This window comes from Anomaloglossus baeobatrachus, chromosome 12 (genome assembly GCF_048569485.1).
Source record: "Anomaloglossus baeobatrachus isolate aAnoBae1 chromosome 12, aAnoBae1.hap1, whole genome shotgun sequence".
NCBI lineage: Eukaryota > Metazoa > Chordata > Amphibia > Anura > Aromobatidae > Anomaloglossus > Anomaloglossus baeobatrachus.
The window spans coordinates 24,580,425-24,598,655 of NC_134364.1; the positions used below are offsets into that span (position 1 = coordinate 24,580,425).

Genomic DNA, 18,231 nt, shown 5'->3' on the forward strand with positions numbered 1-18,231 from the left:
CCGCCCCTCCGCTTCTATTGGGCGTCCGCTGTGTGACATCGCTGTGACGCTGAACGTCCCTCCCCCTTCAGGAAAAGGATGTTCACTGCCCACAGTGAGGTCGTTCAAGAGGTAAGTGCGTGTGACGGGGGTTAACGACTTTGTGCAACACGGGCAACAAATTGCCCATGATGCACAAACAACGGGGGCAGGTGCGATCGCACAATAAATCATAATGTGTAACGCCGCCCTTCAGGGCCTGGGTGGTGCGCCCATGGTGGCCCCTGTGGCCCATATAGCAGGACCCTGCAACACAAGATAAAAACATACAGGATAAACCGGAGCTGCAGGGAGGGATTGGATTTTATTTTACCTTCACACATTCTATATGACAGGGGGCACATGCTAGGAAGACGCCGATCTTCATCCAGTCTCATCTCCCCACTTTTCCCAGTCTGTGGTCGGTCTTGGGATCGGCAATAATTGCCTGAACGGCTACAATGGCCTCGTTGATCTTGGTCTGAAGTTCTCGCAGTTCTTCAACGTGAAGTAATCGCAGGATTCGGGCAGCGTCGTTCAAAACGGCATCTGAAATAAAAAGAAAAGAGGCCGAGGGGGTCAGAAAATAGGTTCAGCTCTGGACATCTAAGTCATGGATCCTTACGTAGCGTATGTATGATGCGTCTGCTTTCTGGCTGCAGACTATAAGTCATGCACCTCCCTCTGTGCACATGTACACAGTGTACGCACTTTGCACTTTAGCAAAAATTGACAATATGTCCTCTTAATGCTAAAAATGAAGGCTATGTTCACAGAAGGCACCATGGCCGAAGTCTCTTCATCTTTACCATTAGCAGTAAGGACAGTTGATGCTGTATTTGGAGGAAACCTGACAAGCGGTCGTCCATCTTTAGGACATCCACTCTTCATGGGTACGGCCTTACTAAACTGCACACAGCAATGTAACCCCCATCGGTGCCACTCACCTCCCCACACTGAGCACGGCCAGGGGAATCCCACTGCAATCACTAACATTTCATAATCCATTCTAGAGGACAAACTAGAGGCCCTGTGCGCACATTGCGTTTTTACTGCAGAAATTTCTTCAGAAAATGGTTGTAACCTTTCTGCAGACATTCCCCAGCAAAACCTATGGGGGGTGGGTGGGGGAAATAGCTGTGCGCACGCTGCTTTTTTTTTTCTCAAGAACATTCTTTTTCTCAAATTCTGCAGAAAGAATGAGCATGTCACTTTTCTGCAAGTACCTGCGTTTTTTGCCATAGATAATGGTAAAAAAAACAAAACGCATCAAAAACACAGGTTCGCTAATCTTTCAGTCTCAAGAAATTTGAGAAAAATCCTTTTCCAAGTGCGCACAAGGCCTAAAGCTTAATTGGTGTCTATACATTATATATCATGTACATACGCACATACAACCTTTGATAACATTCGGAGCGCTGCACTCACCTCCAGTGTCAAATCCCAGTGTGTGTTTTTCCAGCGCCACCGGAAGACCCTGCAGAGACAAAAACATGGAATAATGTACAGCAGAAAGTGGTCAGACATCATTCTAGCAGCACAGATGACCCCCTGACCCTTCTCACAAGTTCCCCCAGCACTGAATGGTCAGACGCCCCCTGGTGGACACTAGCTGCAGACGTTCGTCATAAGGTGGCTTTGTTCAGAGGCTAATAAAGAAGCTCTATGTATCAGGTGCAGTCTCCTAAAATTCAGCGAATGGGAAGGAGCAGGTGGAGAATGGTTTAGTAAAGTTAGAGAAATCCAGCGGGGAAAAGGCAGGAAGTGCAGCATGTGACCGCGAGACCGACTCGCTATAAATCAGGCCATATGGAAAACGGAGCGAGAAACCAGGAGAAAACAGATGCTCCACTGCTAAGGAAGGCCGATATGGGGGCTCAAATAGCAAATCCTTAAAAATAAATTACTTGCCACCGTCATTTCCAGGGGAAGATCAGTGAAACCAAAAAAAAAAAAAAATAATCCGCTCTCAGATTTGCGGACTGTCTCAAAGGACAATCGTCACTTTCATGGAGGCCGAACGCAACAACGTATGGACAAAGCTTCAAGAACACTGTTTGGAACTTTGAATATTTGTAAGTGTTCTCAGGTTTATGTCATTAATGTCCGTCATTCACACTTGGGACTTTTCCCTTCCTGATTTTCCATCCCCTATGCGAGATGTGTCCTCACTTTCCCGGCGCACACAGCCACGAGGACGAGTACGAGCCTGTAGAAGAAACGGAGAAGCGCTCACCTCTTTGGAGCTGTTGGACTTGGCCACGGCTTCGGCAGACAATCGCTCCTGGACGAGAATCCTTATGGCCTAAAGGGGAAAGTAATGACAAATGCAGCGAGTCTGAAGGCAATACAGTCACCGGAGCGTTAAGACCCCGTTACGTGCTATGATTTATCTGACGATATGTCGTCGGGGGACACCGTTTTTATGACGCACTTCAATCATCGTTAGCGACGTCGTTGCGTGTGACACCTACGTGCGATTATGAGCGATTGCAAATAGAGTGAAAATCGTTGATCGCCGCTGACACGTTGTTCAGTTTCAAAACATTGTTTGTCGTTTGGAACGCAGCAGACATATTGCTACGTTTGACACCCTGCCAACGACAAAAAATCCACACGACCGCCTTTTTCAAAAAATATATCGCTGAACGATGTAGCGTCGTTGGTGAGATGTGTACGTGTGACCGCTACAAAACGACCTATGAGCGATCTCGGCAAATCGTAACAACGATCTGGGCGTGTCACATCGCTAACTAGATCGCTAGCGATATCGCTGCGTGTAACGGGGCCTTAGACTCCGCCATGGCGGCCCCTTCTGGAGCTTCTGAGAAGCACACAGACCGTTATGGTTTTAGGGGGCTGTGAGCGCTCGGAGGACATCTCATATAAAAAATACCATGGATGGGGAGCTATAGGCCAATACTAGAGAAGAACAGCCCGCTGGGCTCATGTGACCCCCCCCCCATGTCAGGCTAGTTACTGTGCTGTAATCTCTGACCTCAGATTAATGGCACGAGACGGCTGAGGGCAGCGATGGCTTACAGAGCTGATTGGGGAGAGTACTGGCACCAGGGGCCGCACCGCACTCACTTTCAGCATCACCAGGTAGTCGTCGTGCCTCTGGATCTGTAGGAGGTTTGCCAAAGCCATCACACCGGCTTTAAAGTCTGGATTGTTAACTACGGAGAAAGAAGCATTTCAGTAGGTGGATATTTGCTCCGTCCACCTCTGTGCCGAGGCTGAATGTACAGGAAGCGCTCCATAGACCACTTCTTACCGTCCAGGTTTATCAGGGGCTCGGCCGGCTTCTGCACCCCAGCATTCACAGGTTTGGCATTCTGGTACTTAGCAGCTGCCCAAAAAAACAAATAATAATTAGACTTGTCTTCCAAAGTGTGATTCCTTATCAACAAGAGCCCTGTGTCTTCAGCAGTCCCTGCAGATGTGCAAGTGACAAGGGTAATTCTGAGCAAACGCGGAAGAATCACACGAGGGCACCAAGAACCGCTGATCGGCAGGTGTGCCCGCCAGACCCCGCAATCAGACACTGATGACCTAAGTAGTAGACAACATTTTACAACCTTTTAAGGGGGAGATGGGTGGGGGTCCGCCTATCACTGCTCAAACCATACGCTGCACACTGCAGAGGTTACGGGGGGGGGGGGGGGGGGGGTCCGCGTGTCAGTGCTCAGACCATACACCACACATTGCAGAGATTACAGGGGTGGGGGGGGTCCGCCTGTCACTGCTCAGACCATACACCACACACTGCAGAAGTTACAGGGGTGGGGGGGTCCGCCTGTCACTGCTCAGACCATACACCGCACACTGCAGAGGGTACAGGGGTGGGGGGGTCCGCCTGTCACTGCTCAGACCATGCACCACACACTGCAGAGGTTACAGGGGTGGGGGGTCCGCCTGTCAGTGCTCACACCATACGCCACACACTGCAGAGGTTACAAGGGTGGGGGGTCCGCCTGTCAGTGCTCACACCATACGCCACACACTGCAGAGGTTACAGGGGTGGGGGGTCCGCCTGTCACTGCTCAGACCATACACCGCACTCTGCAGAGGTTACAGGGGTGGGGGGGGGGGTCCGCCTGTCACTGCTCAGACCATACGCCACACACTGCAGAGGTTACAGGGGTGGGGGGGTCCGCCTGTCACTGCTCAGACCATACGCCACACACTGCAGAAGTTACAGGGGTGGGGGGGTCCGCCTGTCAATGCTCAGACCATACACCACGCACTGCAGAAGTTACAGGGGTGGGGGGGTCCGCCTGTCAATGCTCAGACCATACACCGCACACTGCAGAGGTTACAGGGGTGGGGGGTCCGCCTGTCAATGCTCAGACCATACACCGCACACTGCAGAGGTTACAGGGGTGGGGGGTCCGCCTGTTAATGCTCACACCATACGCCACACACTGCAGAGGTTACAGGGGTGGGGGGGGGGTCCGCCTGTCACTGCTCACACCATACGCCGCATGCTGCAGAGGTTACAAGGGTAGGGGGGGCTGGCTGTCAGTGCTCAGACTATACTCCACACACTCCATCACATTGCTCTGCATGGCTGTCACCCCAGAAGGAAGCCCCTTCTACAGATGATGCATGACAAAGCCACAAAGAGGTTGCTGAACCCAAGCAGACTAAGGACATGGATTACTGGAACAGTCCTGTGGTCTGATGAGACCAATATAAGCTTATTTGGTTCAGATGGTGTCAGCGTGTGTGGCGGTTCCAGGTGAGGAGGACAAAGAAAAGTGTATCCTGCCTACAGTCAGGCAAGGTGGTGAAGGGTCATGGTTTGGGGCTGCTGGTTCAGGGGAGCTACAGTCCACTGAGGGAACCATGAATTCCAACATGTACTGTGACACTAAAACACAGCAGGATCCCCTCCCTTCATATTCCAACATAACTCCCAACACCTCCAAGACCACCAATGCCTCACTACAGAACCTGAGGGTAAAGCTGTTGAACTGGCCTAGCACCTCCAGACCTAAACCTTGTGGAGCATCTGTGGGGAAGGTGGAGGAGCGCAAGGTCTCTAACATCCACCAGCTCCGTGATGTCATCATGGAGGGTGGAAGAGGAATCAGCGGCTCCTGTGAAGCTCTAGTGACCTCCAGGCCCAAGAGAGGCAAAGGCCGTGCTGGAAAATAATGGTGGCCACACAAGATAGTCACACTTTGGGCACAATTTGACCATTTTCACTTAGGGGTGTACTCACTTTTGTTGCCTGTGGTTTAGACATTAATGACTTAGGTAGAGGACACCAAATTTACCCTGTTATACAAGTTGCACACTGACACTGCACATTGTATCACAGTGTCAGATCCTCAGTGCTGTCCCATGAAAAGATAACATTTTTGGAAATATTTTGGAGGGGTGTACTAACTTTAGTGAATATAACTATTCATATTTACGAAAATGAAACTTGACATTCATCCAATTCTGAATTGTTGACGTCCGCCGGCATCAACCTGTTTTTGCAGTGATATTTGGACATTGTTGCTTGTTATTGGAGCTGGGACCATTACTGGTACCGGCGCCATCCTCAGTCCTTGGGGAAGAAGGACACAAAAAACATCTCCTCCATAAGGATGCGACACCCCTGACTGAGCTCCGCTAATCCAGAGTGTGGGGAAGAAGCAGGCGGGCGTCCGGGGGGGGGTAACAAGTGATCAGCCCGAAACGCCAGCAATCCTCACCTGCGGGGGGCTTCATTATCACTACTATAGATACTCCACTCGTGGGGGTCTACACTATACATGATGTGCACAATTAGAGAGCAGCTAATGGGGGCGTGCTGATGTCAGACACCCCGTACCCGTGTCTACCTGCCGGTACATTATCAGGGTCTCAGGCCCCTCACTCACCATTGTCTCCGTACTCCAGGCGCACGGCCAGGCCCAGCAGCCAGTCTATGGCCTCCTGGCGCTCTTCTACCTTGAAGGGACACGTGACGTCTTTTAAATACTGTGGGGAGGAATCAGAGAGAGACGGTTATACATTACCCCGAGGCTCCACACAGAGGCGCTAGTGAGGATCTACAGGAGACCGCAGCCCAACAATCCTTTCTGACACTATTGGTTCAAATTCCACATCCCATAAACACTATTGCAGCAGTCCTGTCTGTTCGCTGTGCTTTACACTGCAGCTCAGAATGTATGGAAGCGCACCAGGAAGTCAGAAGACTAGCAATACCCGAAGCCATATAGGTGATATCACAGCTCACCTTCCCCTCCTCCACCACTCTCTGGGCTATGCTGTACAGCTAGCACTCCTGCACCGTTCAGGCCCCGGCACTCACCTTCTCGTACTGTTTGGGCCATTCCCCGCTGTGAATATTTCTCAGATTTCCCCGATCTTCGATCTTGTAGTGTCGGATTTTTTGATCTTCTAACCAAACAATGAAGTTTCGGAATTCGGTCTCATCTGTGGAGAAATGGTGATGTGTAATCAGTACATGGAGGGGACAGGAGCCGCACCGAAATATATACACCGGGTCATACAAAGCCTGACTGCAAGGGCCAAGTATACAGCAGCCGCCATCTCCAGTATGCAGACGACAGTACCTGCCCAAGGGGGGCAGAGAACCGGAGAGGGGGGGGCAGAGAACCGGAGAGGGGGGGGGGGGCAGAGAGCCGGTGAGTGGGGGGGGCAGAGAGCCGGAGAGGGTGAGGGGGGGGGGGGGGCAGAGTGCCGGAGAGGGTGAGTGGGGGGGGGGGCAGAGAGCCGGAGAGGGTGAGTGGGGGGGGGGGGGGGGGCAGGGTGCCGGAGAGGGTGAGTGGGGGGGGGGGGGGGGGTTTAGAGTGCCGGAGAGGGAGAGGGGGGGGGGGGCAGGGCAGAGACCCGGACCCAGAGGGGTGGGGGGGGGGGGGGGGGGGGAGGCAGAGCTTCAGATTGTGCAGCACATGCCACCATAAAAGTACTGGCATTTGTCAAGTTAAAGGCGCCATCTTGTGTCTATCAATGGTAATGTAATGTGAAGGATTTTTTTTTTTTTTGTTACTTGTGAAAATAATGGCCATGGAGTGAGGCTTCAGAGAACATATCCCCCATATACAGCATAGTGTGATATGCCATATCCACCCCCTAATAAACATCACAGTGTACTCCTCAATGTCCACTCAATGTCCTCCTTCTGTACCCCAATGTCACACAATATCCTCTCTTGTACCATCGAACCACACTATCCCCTTATGCGCCCTTTATGTGCCACTCTACCCCCCTATGTGCCATACTACCCCTTTATGCGAAAACGCGCCACCCCCTACTCCATTGCATGCAACCCCCTTATGTGCCATACTCTACTCCCTTGAGCGCAATCGCACCACCCTGCTATGTGCCACTCCTTATGCGCCACACTCTACCCCCTTATGCGCCATCGCACCACACTCTATCCAATTATGTGTCATCGCGCCTTACTCTACCCCCCTTATGTGCTGCACTCCAGTCCCTCACACGCCGTCGCGCCCCACTATCCCCTCACGCGCCATTCTTTACCCCCGTCTCACTGTATCCATTATGTACCATCCTGTACCCTATTTCACACTATCCTCTTATGTACCATTGTTTCCCCCATATGTACCACCATAGCATCCTGTACCCTCGTGTCCTAATGTAACCCCTTAACTACCATTATGTACCCTCATTTCATACGCTATCCTCTTATGTACCCCTATGTCACATTGTACCCCCTTATGTACCATCATGTATTACTTTATGTGCCCCCTTTATTCTGATACATTATGGCCTTTCTGTTCCGGTGGGATTCTAACCCAAGACCTCTCGTTAAACTTCAGTGCTAACCACTGAGCCACCGTGCCAGTATGGGTAACCGAGTGTCATTTCTCTATACAGCCCAGAAGAAAACAAATTGGGATTTAAAAAAATATTTATCTTTGTGGGATTTGAACCTAGGGCCTCTCGTTGCTAAACATCTGTGCTAACCACTGAGCCAGTATGTGCAACCGAGCATCAAAAGGTGGTACATTCTACCCCCATATAACACTCCACCCCCTTATGTGCTACTAAACCATCCTGTACCCCCATGTCACACTGTATCTCCTAATGTGCTATCGTGCCACAATGTACCCCCCCCCATGTGCCACCTTATGTGCAAGTGCGCCACACTGTACCCCCCTATGTTCCATCGTGCCACACTGTATGTACCACCAAAATCATCCTGTACCCCCCCCCCCATGTCTCACTGTACCCCCTTATGTACCATCATACCACACTGTACCCCCTTATGTACCATCGTGCCACCCTGTACCTCCTTATGTACCATCATACCACACTGTACCACCATGTATCACACTATACCACACTGTATATGGGGGGGATATGGAAAGCCAAACTCTGCTATTTATGGGGGGTTGATATGGACAGTTACACTGTGTTTAAATGGGGGTGAGGGCTATGGAGCGCCACACAGAGCTGTACTGGGAGGGGGGGGGGCAGAGGGTGGATATGAAGCGCCACACTGTGCTGTATATGGGGGGCATATGAAGCGCCACACTGTGCTGTATATTGGGGGGTTATGGAGCGCCACACTGTGCTGTATATGGGGGGGTTATGGAGCGCCACACTGTGCTGTATATGGGGGGCATATGAAGCGCCACACTGTGCTGTATACGGGGGGGCATATGAAGCGCCACACTGTGCTGTATATTGGGGGGTTATGGAGCGCCACACTGTGCTGTATATGGGGGGGTTAGGGAGCGCCACACTGTGCTGTATATGGGGGGGTTAGGGAGCGCCACACTGTGCTGTATATGGGGGGGTTAGGGAGCGCCACACTGTGCTGTATATGGGGGGGTTAGGGAGCGCCACACTGTGCTGTATATGGGGGGGTTAGGGAGCGCCACACTGTGCTGTATATGGGGGGGTTAGGGAGCGCCACACTGTGCTGTATATGGGGGGGTTAGGGAGCGCCACACTGTGCTGTATATGGGGGGGTTAGGGAGCGCCACACTGTGCTGTATATGGGGGGGTTAGGGAGCGCCACACTGTGCTGTATATGGGGGGGTTAGGGAGCGCCACACTGTGCTGTATATGGGGGGGTTAGGGAGCGCCACACTGTGCTGTATATGGGGGGGTTAGGGAGCGCCACACTGTGCTGTATATGGGGGGGTTAGGGAGCGCCACACTGTGCTGTATATGGGGGGGGGGGTTATGGAGCACCACACTGTGCTGTATATGGGGGGGGGGTTATGGAGCACCACACTGTGCTGTATATGGGGGGGGGGGTTATGGAGCACCACACTGTGCTGTATATGGGGGGGGGGTTATGGAGCACCACACTGTGCTGTATATGGGGGGGGTTATGGAGCACCACACTGTGCTGTATATGGGGGGGGGTTATGGAGCACCACACTGTGCTGTATATGGGGGGGGGTTATGGAGCACCACACTGTGCTGTATATGGGGGGGGGGTTATGGAGCACCACACTGTGCTGTATAGGGGGGGGTTATGGAGCACCACACTGTGCTGTATATGGGGGGGGTTATGGAGTGCCACACTGTGCTGTATAGGGGGGGGGATATGGAGCGCCACACTGTGCTGTATATGGGGGGGGATATGGAGCGTCACACTGTGCTGTATATGGGGGGGTTATGGAGCGCCACACTGTGCTGTATATGGGGGGGATATGGAGCACCACACTGTGCTGTATTAGGAGAGGGGGGGGGATATGGAGCGCCACACTGTGCTGTATAGGGGGGGGATATGGAGCGCCACACTGTGCTGTATATGGGGGGGTTATGGAGCGCCACACTGTGCTGTATATGGGGGGCATATGAAGCGCCACACTGTGCTGTATATTGGGGGGTTATGGAGCGCCACACTGTGCTGTATATGGGGGGGTTATGGAGCGCCACACTGTGCTGTATATGGGGGGCATATGAAGCGCCACACTGTGCTGTATATGGGGGGGGTTATGGAGCGCCACACTGTGCTGTATACGGGGGGGCATATGAAGCGCCACACTGTGCTGTATATTGGGGGGTTATGGAGCGCCACACTGTGCTGTATATGGGGGGGTTATGGAGCGCCACACTGTGCTGTATATGGGGGGGTTAGGGAGCGCCACACTGTGCTGTATATGGGGGGGTTAGGGAGCGCCACACTGTGCTGTATATGGGGGGGTTAGGGAGCGCCACACTGTGCTGTATATGGGGGGGTTAGGGGCGCCACACTGTGCTGTATATGGGGGGGGTTAGGGAGCGCCACACTGTGCTGTATATGGGGGGGTTAGGGAGCGCCACACTGTGCTGTATATGGGGGGGTTAGGGAGCGCCACACTGTGCTGTATATGGGGGGGTTAGGGAGAGCGCCACACTGTGCTGTATATGGGGGGGTTAGGAGCGCCACACTGTGCTGTATATGGGGGGGGTTAGGGAGCGCCACACTGTGCTGTATATGGGGGGGGGGTTATGGAGCACCACACTGTGCTGTATATGGGGGGGGGGTTATGGAGCACCACACTGTGCTGTATATGGGGGGGGGGTTATGGAGCACCACACTGTGCTGTATATGGGGGGGGGTTATGGAGCACCACACTGTGCTGTATATGGGGGGGGGGTTATGGAGCACCACACTGTGCTGTATATGGGGGGGGGTTATGGAGCACCACACTGTGCTGTATATGGGGGGGGGTTATGGAGCACCACACTGTGCTGTATATGGGGGGGGGGGTTATGGAGCACCACACTGTGCTGTATAGGGGGGGGTTATGGAGCACCACACTGTGCTGTATATGGGGGGGTTATGGAGTGCCACACTGTGCTGTATAGGGGGGGATATGGAGCGCCACACTGTGCTGTATATGGGGGGGGATATGGAGCGTCACACTGTGCTGTATATGGGGGGGTTATGGAGCGCCACACTGTGCTGTATATGGGGGGGATATGGAGCACCACACTGTGCTGTATTAGGAGAGGGGGGGGGATATGGAGCGCCACACTGTGCTGTATAGGGGGGGGATATGGAGCGCCACACTGTGCTGTATATGGGGGGGTTATGGAGCGCCACACTGTGCTGTATATGGGGGGGTTATGGAGCGCCACACTGTGCTGTATAGGGGGGGGATATGGAGCGCCACACTGTGCTGTATATGAGGAGGTTATGGAGCACCACACTGTGCTGTATATGGGGGGGGTTATGGAGCACCACACTGTGCTGTATATGGGGGGGGTTATGGAGCGCCACACTGTGCTGTATATGGGGGGGTTATGGAGCGCCACACTGTGCTGTATATGGGGGGGGATATGGAGCGTCACACTGTGCTGTATATGGGGGGGTTATGGAGCGCCACACTGTGCTGTATATGGGGGGGATATGGAGCACCACACTGTGCTGTATATGGGGGGGTCATGGAGCGCCACACTGTGCTGTATATGGGGGGGGGTTATGGAGCGCCACACTGTGCTGTATATGGGGGGGGTTATGGAGCGCCACACTGTGCTGTATATGGGGGGGATATGGAGCACCACACTGTGCTGTATATGGGGGGGATATGGAGCGCCACACTGTGCTGTATATGGGGGGGATATGGAGCGCCACACTGTGCTGTATTAGGAGAGGGGGGGGGGTTATGGCGCACACACAAGCCCCCACCCTCCTCCGGGCACATGCGCAGCAGCGCTCACCTTGGCAGTTGAAGCCGGCGGGGTTGTGATAGTCCAGCGCTTGCAGTTTTCTTCGGAACATGTCGTTGTCTCGTCAGCCGGCAATTACCTGAGGGAAAGCGACGAAAAGACAGCGCTCCGTACGCCGCCACTGCGCAGCCGCATGGCTCGTCCAATTACACTGCCGCTGGGAATGCCTGTCCAGTCACTGCGCATCACGAACATTCCCCAGGCCAATCACAGCATGTCTTGCAAATAAAGTGTTAACCAATAACAGCTGAGATCTCCACTTACCAATCAGACCCAGACCGAGAAGATTTTGACCAATCATAAAACGTAGAAGCTTTAACAGCGTGTTGGCAATGCTTGACGGTAATGTCGTAATACTCTGATTCGCTTATGCAGGAGGCGTGGTTTAGAGGGACAAAAGCGTCCATTTTTCTTACTGGTTTCGTGCCAGACAGCTGGAAATTTAGAATACTACACGGAATCCTTATGTGTAGTCATGACATAGGAAATAAATGCGGCCTTGTCAAAAATATTATAGAAAAAAGGGTCTGGAAGTGAAACTGGTGTTGTTGCCCATAGCAACCAGTAACCGCACAGCTTTCATTTTACAAAAGCAGCCTGGTTGCTACGGGCAACAAAGTATTTTTCCTTTTTTCACACTGATTAATGTCAGAATGAAACTAATAATATTCTCTGTCCCTGCTGGGGCTGTTGCATCTTGAGAAATGTAGCCAATCACAAAGGTCGAATGTGGGAGGTGTAAGCGCTGCGGACCGTTATTGGCAGACGATCGGCGGCAGCGCTCACGAGACATAACAGTAGCTCACAGACACTAGACATAAGCACCGTTATTCGAGGGACTTGTGCCTTTAAGAAGGGGGTCGCCACATCGTGGACAATCCCTTTAAGAGTAATTCCCTAATGTAATATTCAGATTTTTGCACATGCAGTTCTCCTTCTCCGCCAGCAGAGGGCGCTGAGCGTCAGCGTGTCCGGTGGAGACGCGAAATACGACAGATTTTCATCCATTTTCGCTCCATCTGTTGCATTGTGTCGTCAGTGTTGTTCATAGGACAATATAGATTTATGGGCTTGTACACATTAGGCAGGAAAGACCGCACCTCAGATCGCGGTACGCTTTTGTTCTTTTTCTTCTCGGAGCCATTCATTTGAATGAGAAAATTACATCCGAGACCCGAAATGGACAGAGTTAGGCTCCGGCCAGCATGAGCTGTATACTTACCTGTCTCCGGTGCTGCTATTACTTCCAGGTCTGTGGTGAATATTCATGAGGCATAATAAGCGGGCCCGGAAGCAACAGCAGAGGCAGAGGCACAAACAGCAGCACTGGATACAGGTAGGTATAAAAATTCTTTATTGTTATGTGACCTGTGTTTTCTCTGGTCCGTATCACATCATTGTGCGGTCCGTGTGACACCCATGCTGCGGAAGAAAAATGGACCTGCTGCCATGTGGAGCACACAAACACACAGTCCTTGTGAAAACACGGATGTGTGACCAAGCCCATTGATTTTAATGGGTCTATGTGTGTCCGTGTCTCTGTTACTTGTGAAAACGGATGTCACACGTACCGGAGACACGGATGTCACACGTACCGGAGACACGGATGTCACACGTACCGGAGACACGGATGTCACACATACCGGAGACACGGATGTCACACATACCGGAGACACGGATGTCACACGTACCGGAGACACGGATGTCACACGTACCGGAGACACGGATGTCACACGTACCGGAGACATGGATGTGTGAAGGAGGCCGAAATCTGTGTAAGGCCTCTTTCACATGTCAGTGATTCTGGTACATATGTGATAGCTTTTATACGTACCAGAATCACGGACATACGCAGACCCATTATAATCAATGGGTCTGCGCAGACATCAGTGATTTTTCACTGACCGTGTATCCGTGCGGCGTACACGCGTGTCCGTGGTTTCCACACAAACACATGTCCGTTTTTTTCCGGCATGACTGATGTCCCATGGACCAAACTATGGTGTGATCCGTAAAACACATACCAGAAAAACACGGACATTGAAATAAAAAGCGTTTTAAACTCACCCATCCCTAGTGATGCTGTCTCCGGCTTCTACTGCCTGTTGCTTCCAAGGCGGCTAATTATTCTCATACATATGCAATTAGGTACCGCACAGCCGACCCGGAAGTAGCTGCAGAGGGGAGACAGCAGCGGCCGGTTACAGCAGAGCCGGAGATTCAACACCCCAGACAGCAGGAATGGGGGACAGGTGAGTTTACCTCCATGTGCTATCATGGATCACGGATAGCACATGTAGAACCCACGTGTGCCATGAATTATGGCACACAGAGGGACATATGTGTTTTTAACACGTCAGGGTACTTTCACACTTCCGTTGTTTTTTTTTTGGCGCAATCCGCTGTCTTGGGAATCAGCAGAATCCGTTAACGGATTCCGCTGTTTCCCATAGACTTGCATTGACGGATTGTGCCAAAAGTACCTGCGTTGCTTCCGTTGGCCGACGCTCCGTTGCGTCCGCCGAGCGGAAGCAACGCTGAATGTAACGTTATTTGCTTGCGTCAAAATGACGCCGACCAGCGGATTCCGTTGCTTCTGTTAAAATTTATAATGGCTCCCTATGGTAGCGGATTCAGTTGCTAAGTGCTTTACAACGGAATCCGCTGCTGGATTCCGCTAATTTCTACTGAGCATGCCCAGAATGAAAAAAAATTTAAAGAAAACAGAGCCGACGCATTCCGTTAGACGGACGCCTCACGGATGCAACGGGTCCGTTATTTCACAGGAATCAGCTAACAGATTCCTGTGAAATAACGGATCCGTTGCATCCATTGACACCACAAAAATAACGGATGCGTCAAAACAACGCAGCAAAGGACCCAGCGGATTCAACCCAACGCAAGTGTGAAACTAGCCTCAGTGAAAACAGTCTGTGTTTTTTAGTGATGTGTGAAACAGGCCTAAGTGAACACTTGTCATTTGCAGAGATAATCCATCCTCACAGGTGTTGCATATCAAGATGCTGATCAGATAGCATGATTATTGCACAGGTGCGCCTTAGGCTGGCCACAATAAAAAGACACTCTAAAATGTGCAGTTTTATCCCACAGCACAATGCCACAGATTTTGAGGCAGTGTGCAATGGTTATGCTGACTGCAGGAATGTCACCAAAGCTGTTGCCCGTGAATTGAATGTTCTTTTCTCTACAATAAGCCGTCTCCAAAGGCGTGTCAGAGAATCTGGCCTCACCCCCGCAGACCACGTGTAACCACAGCTGCCCAGAACCTCCACATCCAGCATCTTCACCTCCAAGATTGTCTGAGACCGGCCCCCCGGACAGCGGCTGCAACAATCAGTGCAAAGCCAAAGAATTTCTGCACAAACTGTCAAGAGACCGTCTCAGGGAAGCTCCTCTGCTGCTCCTCGTCCTCCTCACCGGGGTCTCCACCTGACTGCAGTTTGCTGTTGTATCCAACTTGAGTGTGCAAATGCTCTATCTATATATCTTCACGGATAAATCCCAATTTTCACTCTACAGGGCAGAGGGTGGTCACACTAGATACTGATTCATTTTCTGACCTTTGGACCTCCAATACTGTAAAACTGCACATTTTCGAGTGGTCTTTTATTGTGACCAGCCAAAGGCGCACCTGTGCAGTATACATGCTGTCTAATCAGCATCTTGCTATGCCGCACCTGTGAGGTGGATTGTTTATCTCAGGAAAGGAGAAATGCTCACAAATAGCGATGAATGAACCTGAACTGTCCAGTGTGGTGCTTCATATCCCCCCCACATACATAAGGGGGTGCAGTGGGACATGGGGGGTACAGGATGATTTAGTGGTACATAAGGGGGGTACAGTGTGGCACGATGGAACATAAGAGTACAGGATGGCATGATGAGAGTCCAGAGCTCAAACTCAAATACGGACTTTTTTATATATATATTTAAAAAAAGTCTGCGTCCGAGTTTGGAGTTCAGGTGATGTTCGTATGCTAATAAAGTTTGTTGAAAGGCTGCAGCGCAACCAATCAACAACCTTTATTGTATGCGAAAGATGCCTGTACGCTGCTGGGAACAAAATAAAATAAAATTAAGTAATTAAGTAATTAATTAATTAAATAAATAAAAAAATGACATGGGCTTCCCCCTATTTTTGATAACCAGTGCAGGTAAAGCAGACAACTACAGGCTGCAACCCTCAGCTGTCAGCTTTACCTTGGCTGGTAATCAAAAAGAGAAAAGATCCCACTCCATTTTTAAAAATTATTAATTTAAATAAATAAATAAAAAGGTGTGGGATCCCTCCTATTTTTGATAACCAGCCAAGGTGAAGACACATTAGTGATCAATATTTGAAAAAAATAAAAAATAAAATTCCCCTCTCTAGTTTATTCAGAGCAGCCTATTATTCTCTGTTATCAGCGCGAGGCTCGGTGGGATATTGTTCTATACATGGGATAGGTCGTGACACCATTCTGCTATAGGACACAATAAAACAAGGAATCAGGAATTAAATTGATCCAAAAGTTTATTGAAAACAACTACACGAGAGATTGGCTTGGGATCTGAGATGACGAGACATGAGGTGCGCCCCACCCCGGCCCCCCTATAGTCAAGTGTTCGGGAGCGCCACATCCGACACAATTGTACCGCATTTCACAGCTAGTTTTCTTATTCTACCACCAAGAAATAAAGGAGACAGTCAGTTTTAACCAACTTTATGTGGCCGCCACCGATCCCGAGAATTAGGGACTGGAGCGGTGGTTGGTCATGCGCCATTCATTCTTAATGGGAGCGCAGCGCTCGGTCATCTCCGGTGCTCCTATTACAATGAATGGAGAGTCAGTGCACACGATCGGCCTCCGCTCCATTCCCCTGGTTTTTGGAATCAGTGGGTCAGCCCCCAGCGATTGGCGATAACTTTCAAACTTTAAGATGTCATCAATATCATAGTATTGGGGGCCCGACACCCATCACCCCCGACTCATCAGCTGTTTGCAGCTCCATAGTGATCGCTCTTGGGCACTGCACCTCAGCTCCTATTCACTTCAATGGGATCGCCACCACCAACCTTAGTAAGCAGCTTCCCCGAGCTGCTCCCGGCCGATCTTCCAATGTTCCAAGATGGACTGTAATGTGGCTATTAAAGATGAGCATAGGTGAACACATTCATTCAATACCCTGCACGTTACAAAGTGTGAAAAGTGCAATTCTTAAAGGAGCGGAGCCATCCTGATCATTGCACCAAGGCAGATATTGTGAATTAGGCAGTATAGACTGCAAGTTGCGAGAGGTACCGTCAATAAGGAGATTCCAAGTTTACCCTGAGCTCAATACACCAAAGAAAATCAAAACAAGTAAAAACGACAATTTACAACCATGCAAAAAATAAAAAAACATAAAAAAACCAATCTACAAAATGTTAATACAGTTTTGCATTTTTTTGACAATAGGGGGCGACGACTGCTATGCTTTTTAGTCTTTCCTACAAGTGAATGACTGTCCTGCTATCAGGAGACCTCATAGTTATATATGGGGTCCGGTGTAATAGGGCTGCATATCAATTCACGACGAAACATACAGAGGAGTGTGCCTGTGATTTAGGAATCAGAACTGGCAGAATATGGAATATTAATATATTTCTATACTGGGACATCCCATATAGACGGAGAGGCCAGTCGTGACCTTTCTGCGATTTTAATGTTTTGCACTAAAAAAAAAAAACAAAAAAAAATTGGCATCTTTAAACAAGGTTTCTAGAAGTTTTGGCAAATAGTTTGTCTACTTTTAAAAAAGACATATTAAAAAAAAAAGTGAAAAATCGGCAATACCATATTGATACTAATTTGTCTGACCCAAAAGGCGTAAAAATAAAAAAAAAATACAAAAATTAACAATAAAAAAAGAAAAAAAATCAGTAATAACATATTGAAACTAATTTGTAGCAGTCTCACCACTAAGAGCGTAAAAAAATGAAAAAATACAAAAATTAACAAAAAAAGGGAAAAAATTCGGCAATAACATTGATACCAATTTGTAGCAGTCTGATCACTAAAAGCGTAAAAATAAAATAAAGAAATAAATAAATTAACAATAAAAAAGGGAAAAATTGGCAATACCATATTGATACTAATTTGCAACAGTCTGACCACTAGAAGCGTAAAAAGAAAAGAAAATAATAAAAAAAAATAACAAAAATGGGAAAAAATCGGCAGTACCATATGGATACTAATTTGTAGCAGTCTGATCATAAGCGTAAAAATAAAATTAAAAAAATTTACAAAAAAAGGAAAAATCGGCAATACCATATTGATACTACGGTAATTTGTAGCAGTCTGATCACTAAGTGTAAAAATTAAAAAAAATAAAATAAAAATACAAGGAAAAATTGGCATTACCATATTGATACTAATTTGCATCACCATTGCCATACCATTGCAAGCGTAAAAATAAAATAAAATAATTTAAAAAAAAAAAAAAATCGGCAATACCATATTGATATTAATTTGTAGCAGTCTGACCATTTTACGCGTAAAATAT

General features: G+C 49.6%; 1 protein-coding gene across 1 annotated transcript; it reads right to left on the reverse strand.

The window, feature by feature from the left end:
* Positions 1-324: 324 nt before the first annotated feature.
* Positions 325-11,835, reverse strand: RTRAF (RNA transcription, translation and transport factor). Its single transcript, XM_075331233.1, has 8 exons — positions 11,677-11,835; positions 6,332-6,456; positions 5,898-5,997; positions 3,296-3,370; positions 3,109-3,197; positions 2,255-2,323; positions 1,447-1,495; positions 325-567 (listed from the first exon to the last, which is right to left on the reverse strand). The coding sequence occupies exons 1-8, from the start codon at positions 11,735-11,737 to the stop codon at positions 413-415; spliced, it is 723 nt and encodes a 240-aa protein (XP_075187348.1). The 5' UTR covers positions 11,738-11,835; the 3' UTR covers positions 325-412.
* Positions 11,836-18,231: the final 6,396 nt, after the last annotated feature.

What these genes read in the sequence shown, in the direction of transcription:
- RTRAF (XM_075331233.1), bottom strand. Translation starts at nt 11,737, where the DNA reads ATGTTCCGAAGAAAACTGCAAGCGCTGGACTATCACAACCCCGCCGGC. An exon ending in GCCCCTGATAAACCTGGACG is followed by an intron (nt 3,198 to 3,295) that starts GTAAGAAGTGGT and finishes CTTTCTCCGTAG; the next exon opens with TTAACAATCCAGACTTTAAA. An exon ending in AGTCCAACAGCTCCAAAGAG is followed by an intron (nt 1,496 to 2,254) that starts GTGAGCGCTTCT and finishes TTGTCTCTGCAG; the next exon opens with GGTCTTCCGGTGGCGCTGGA.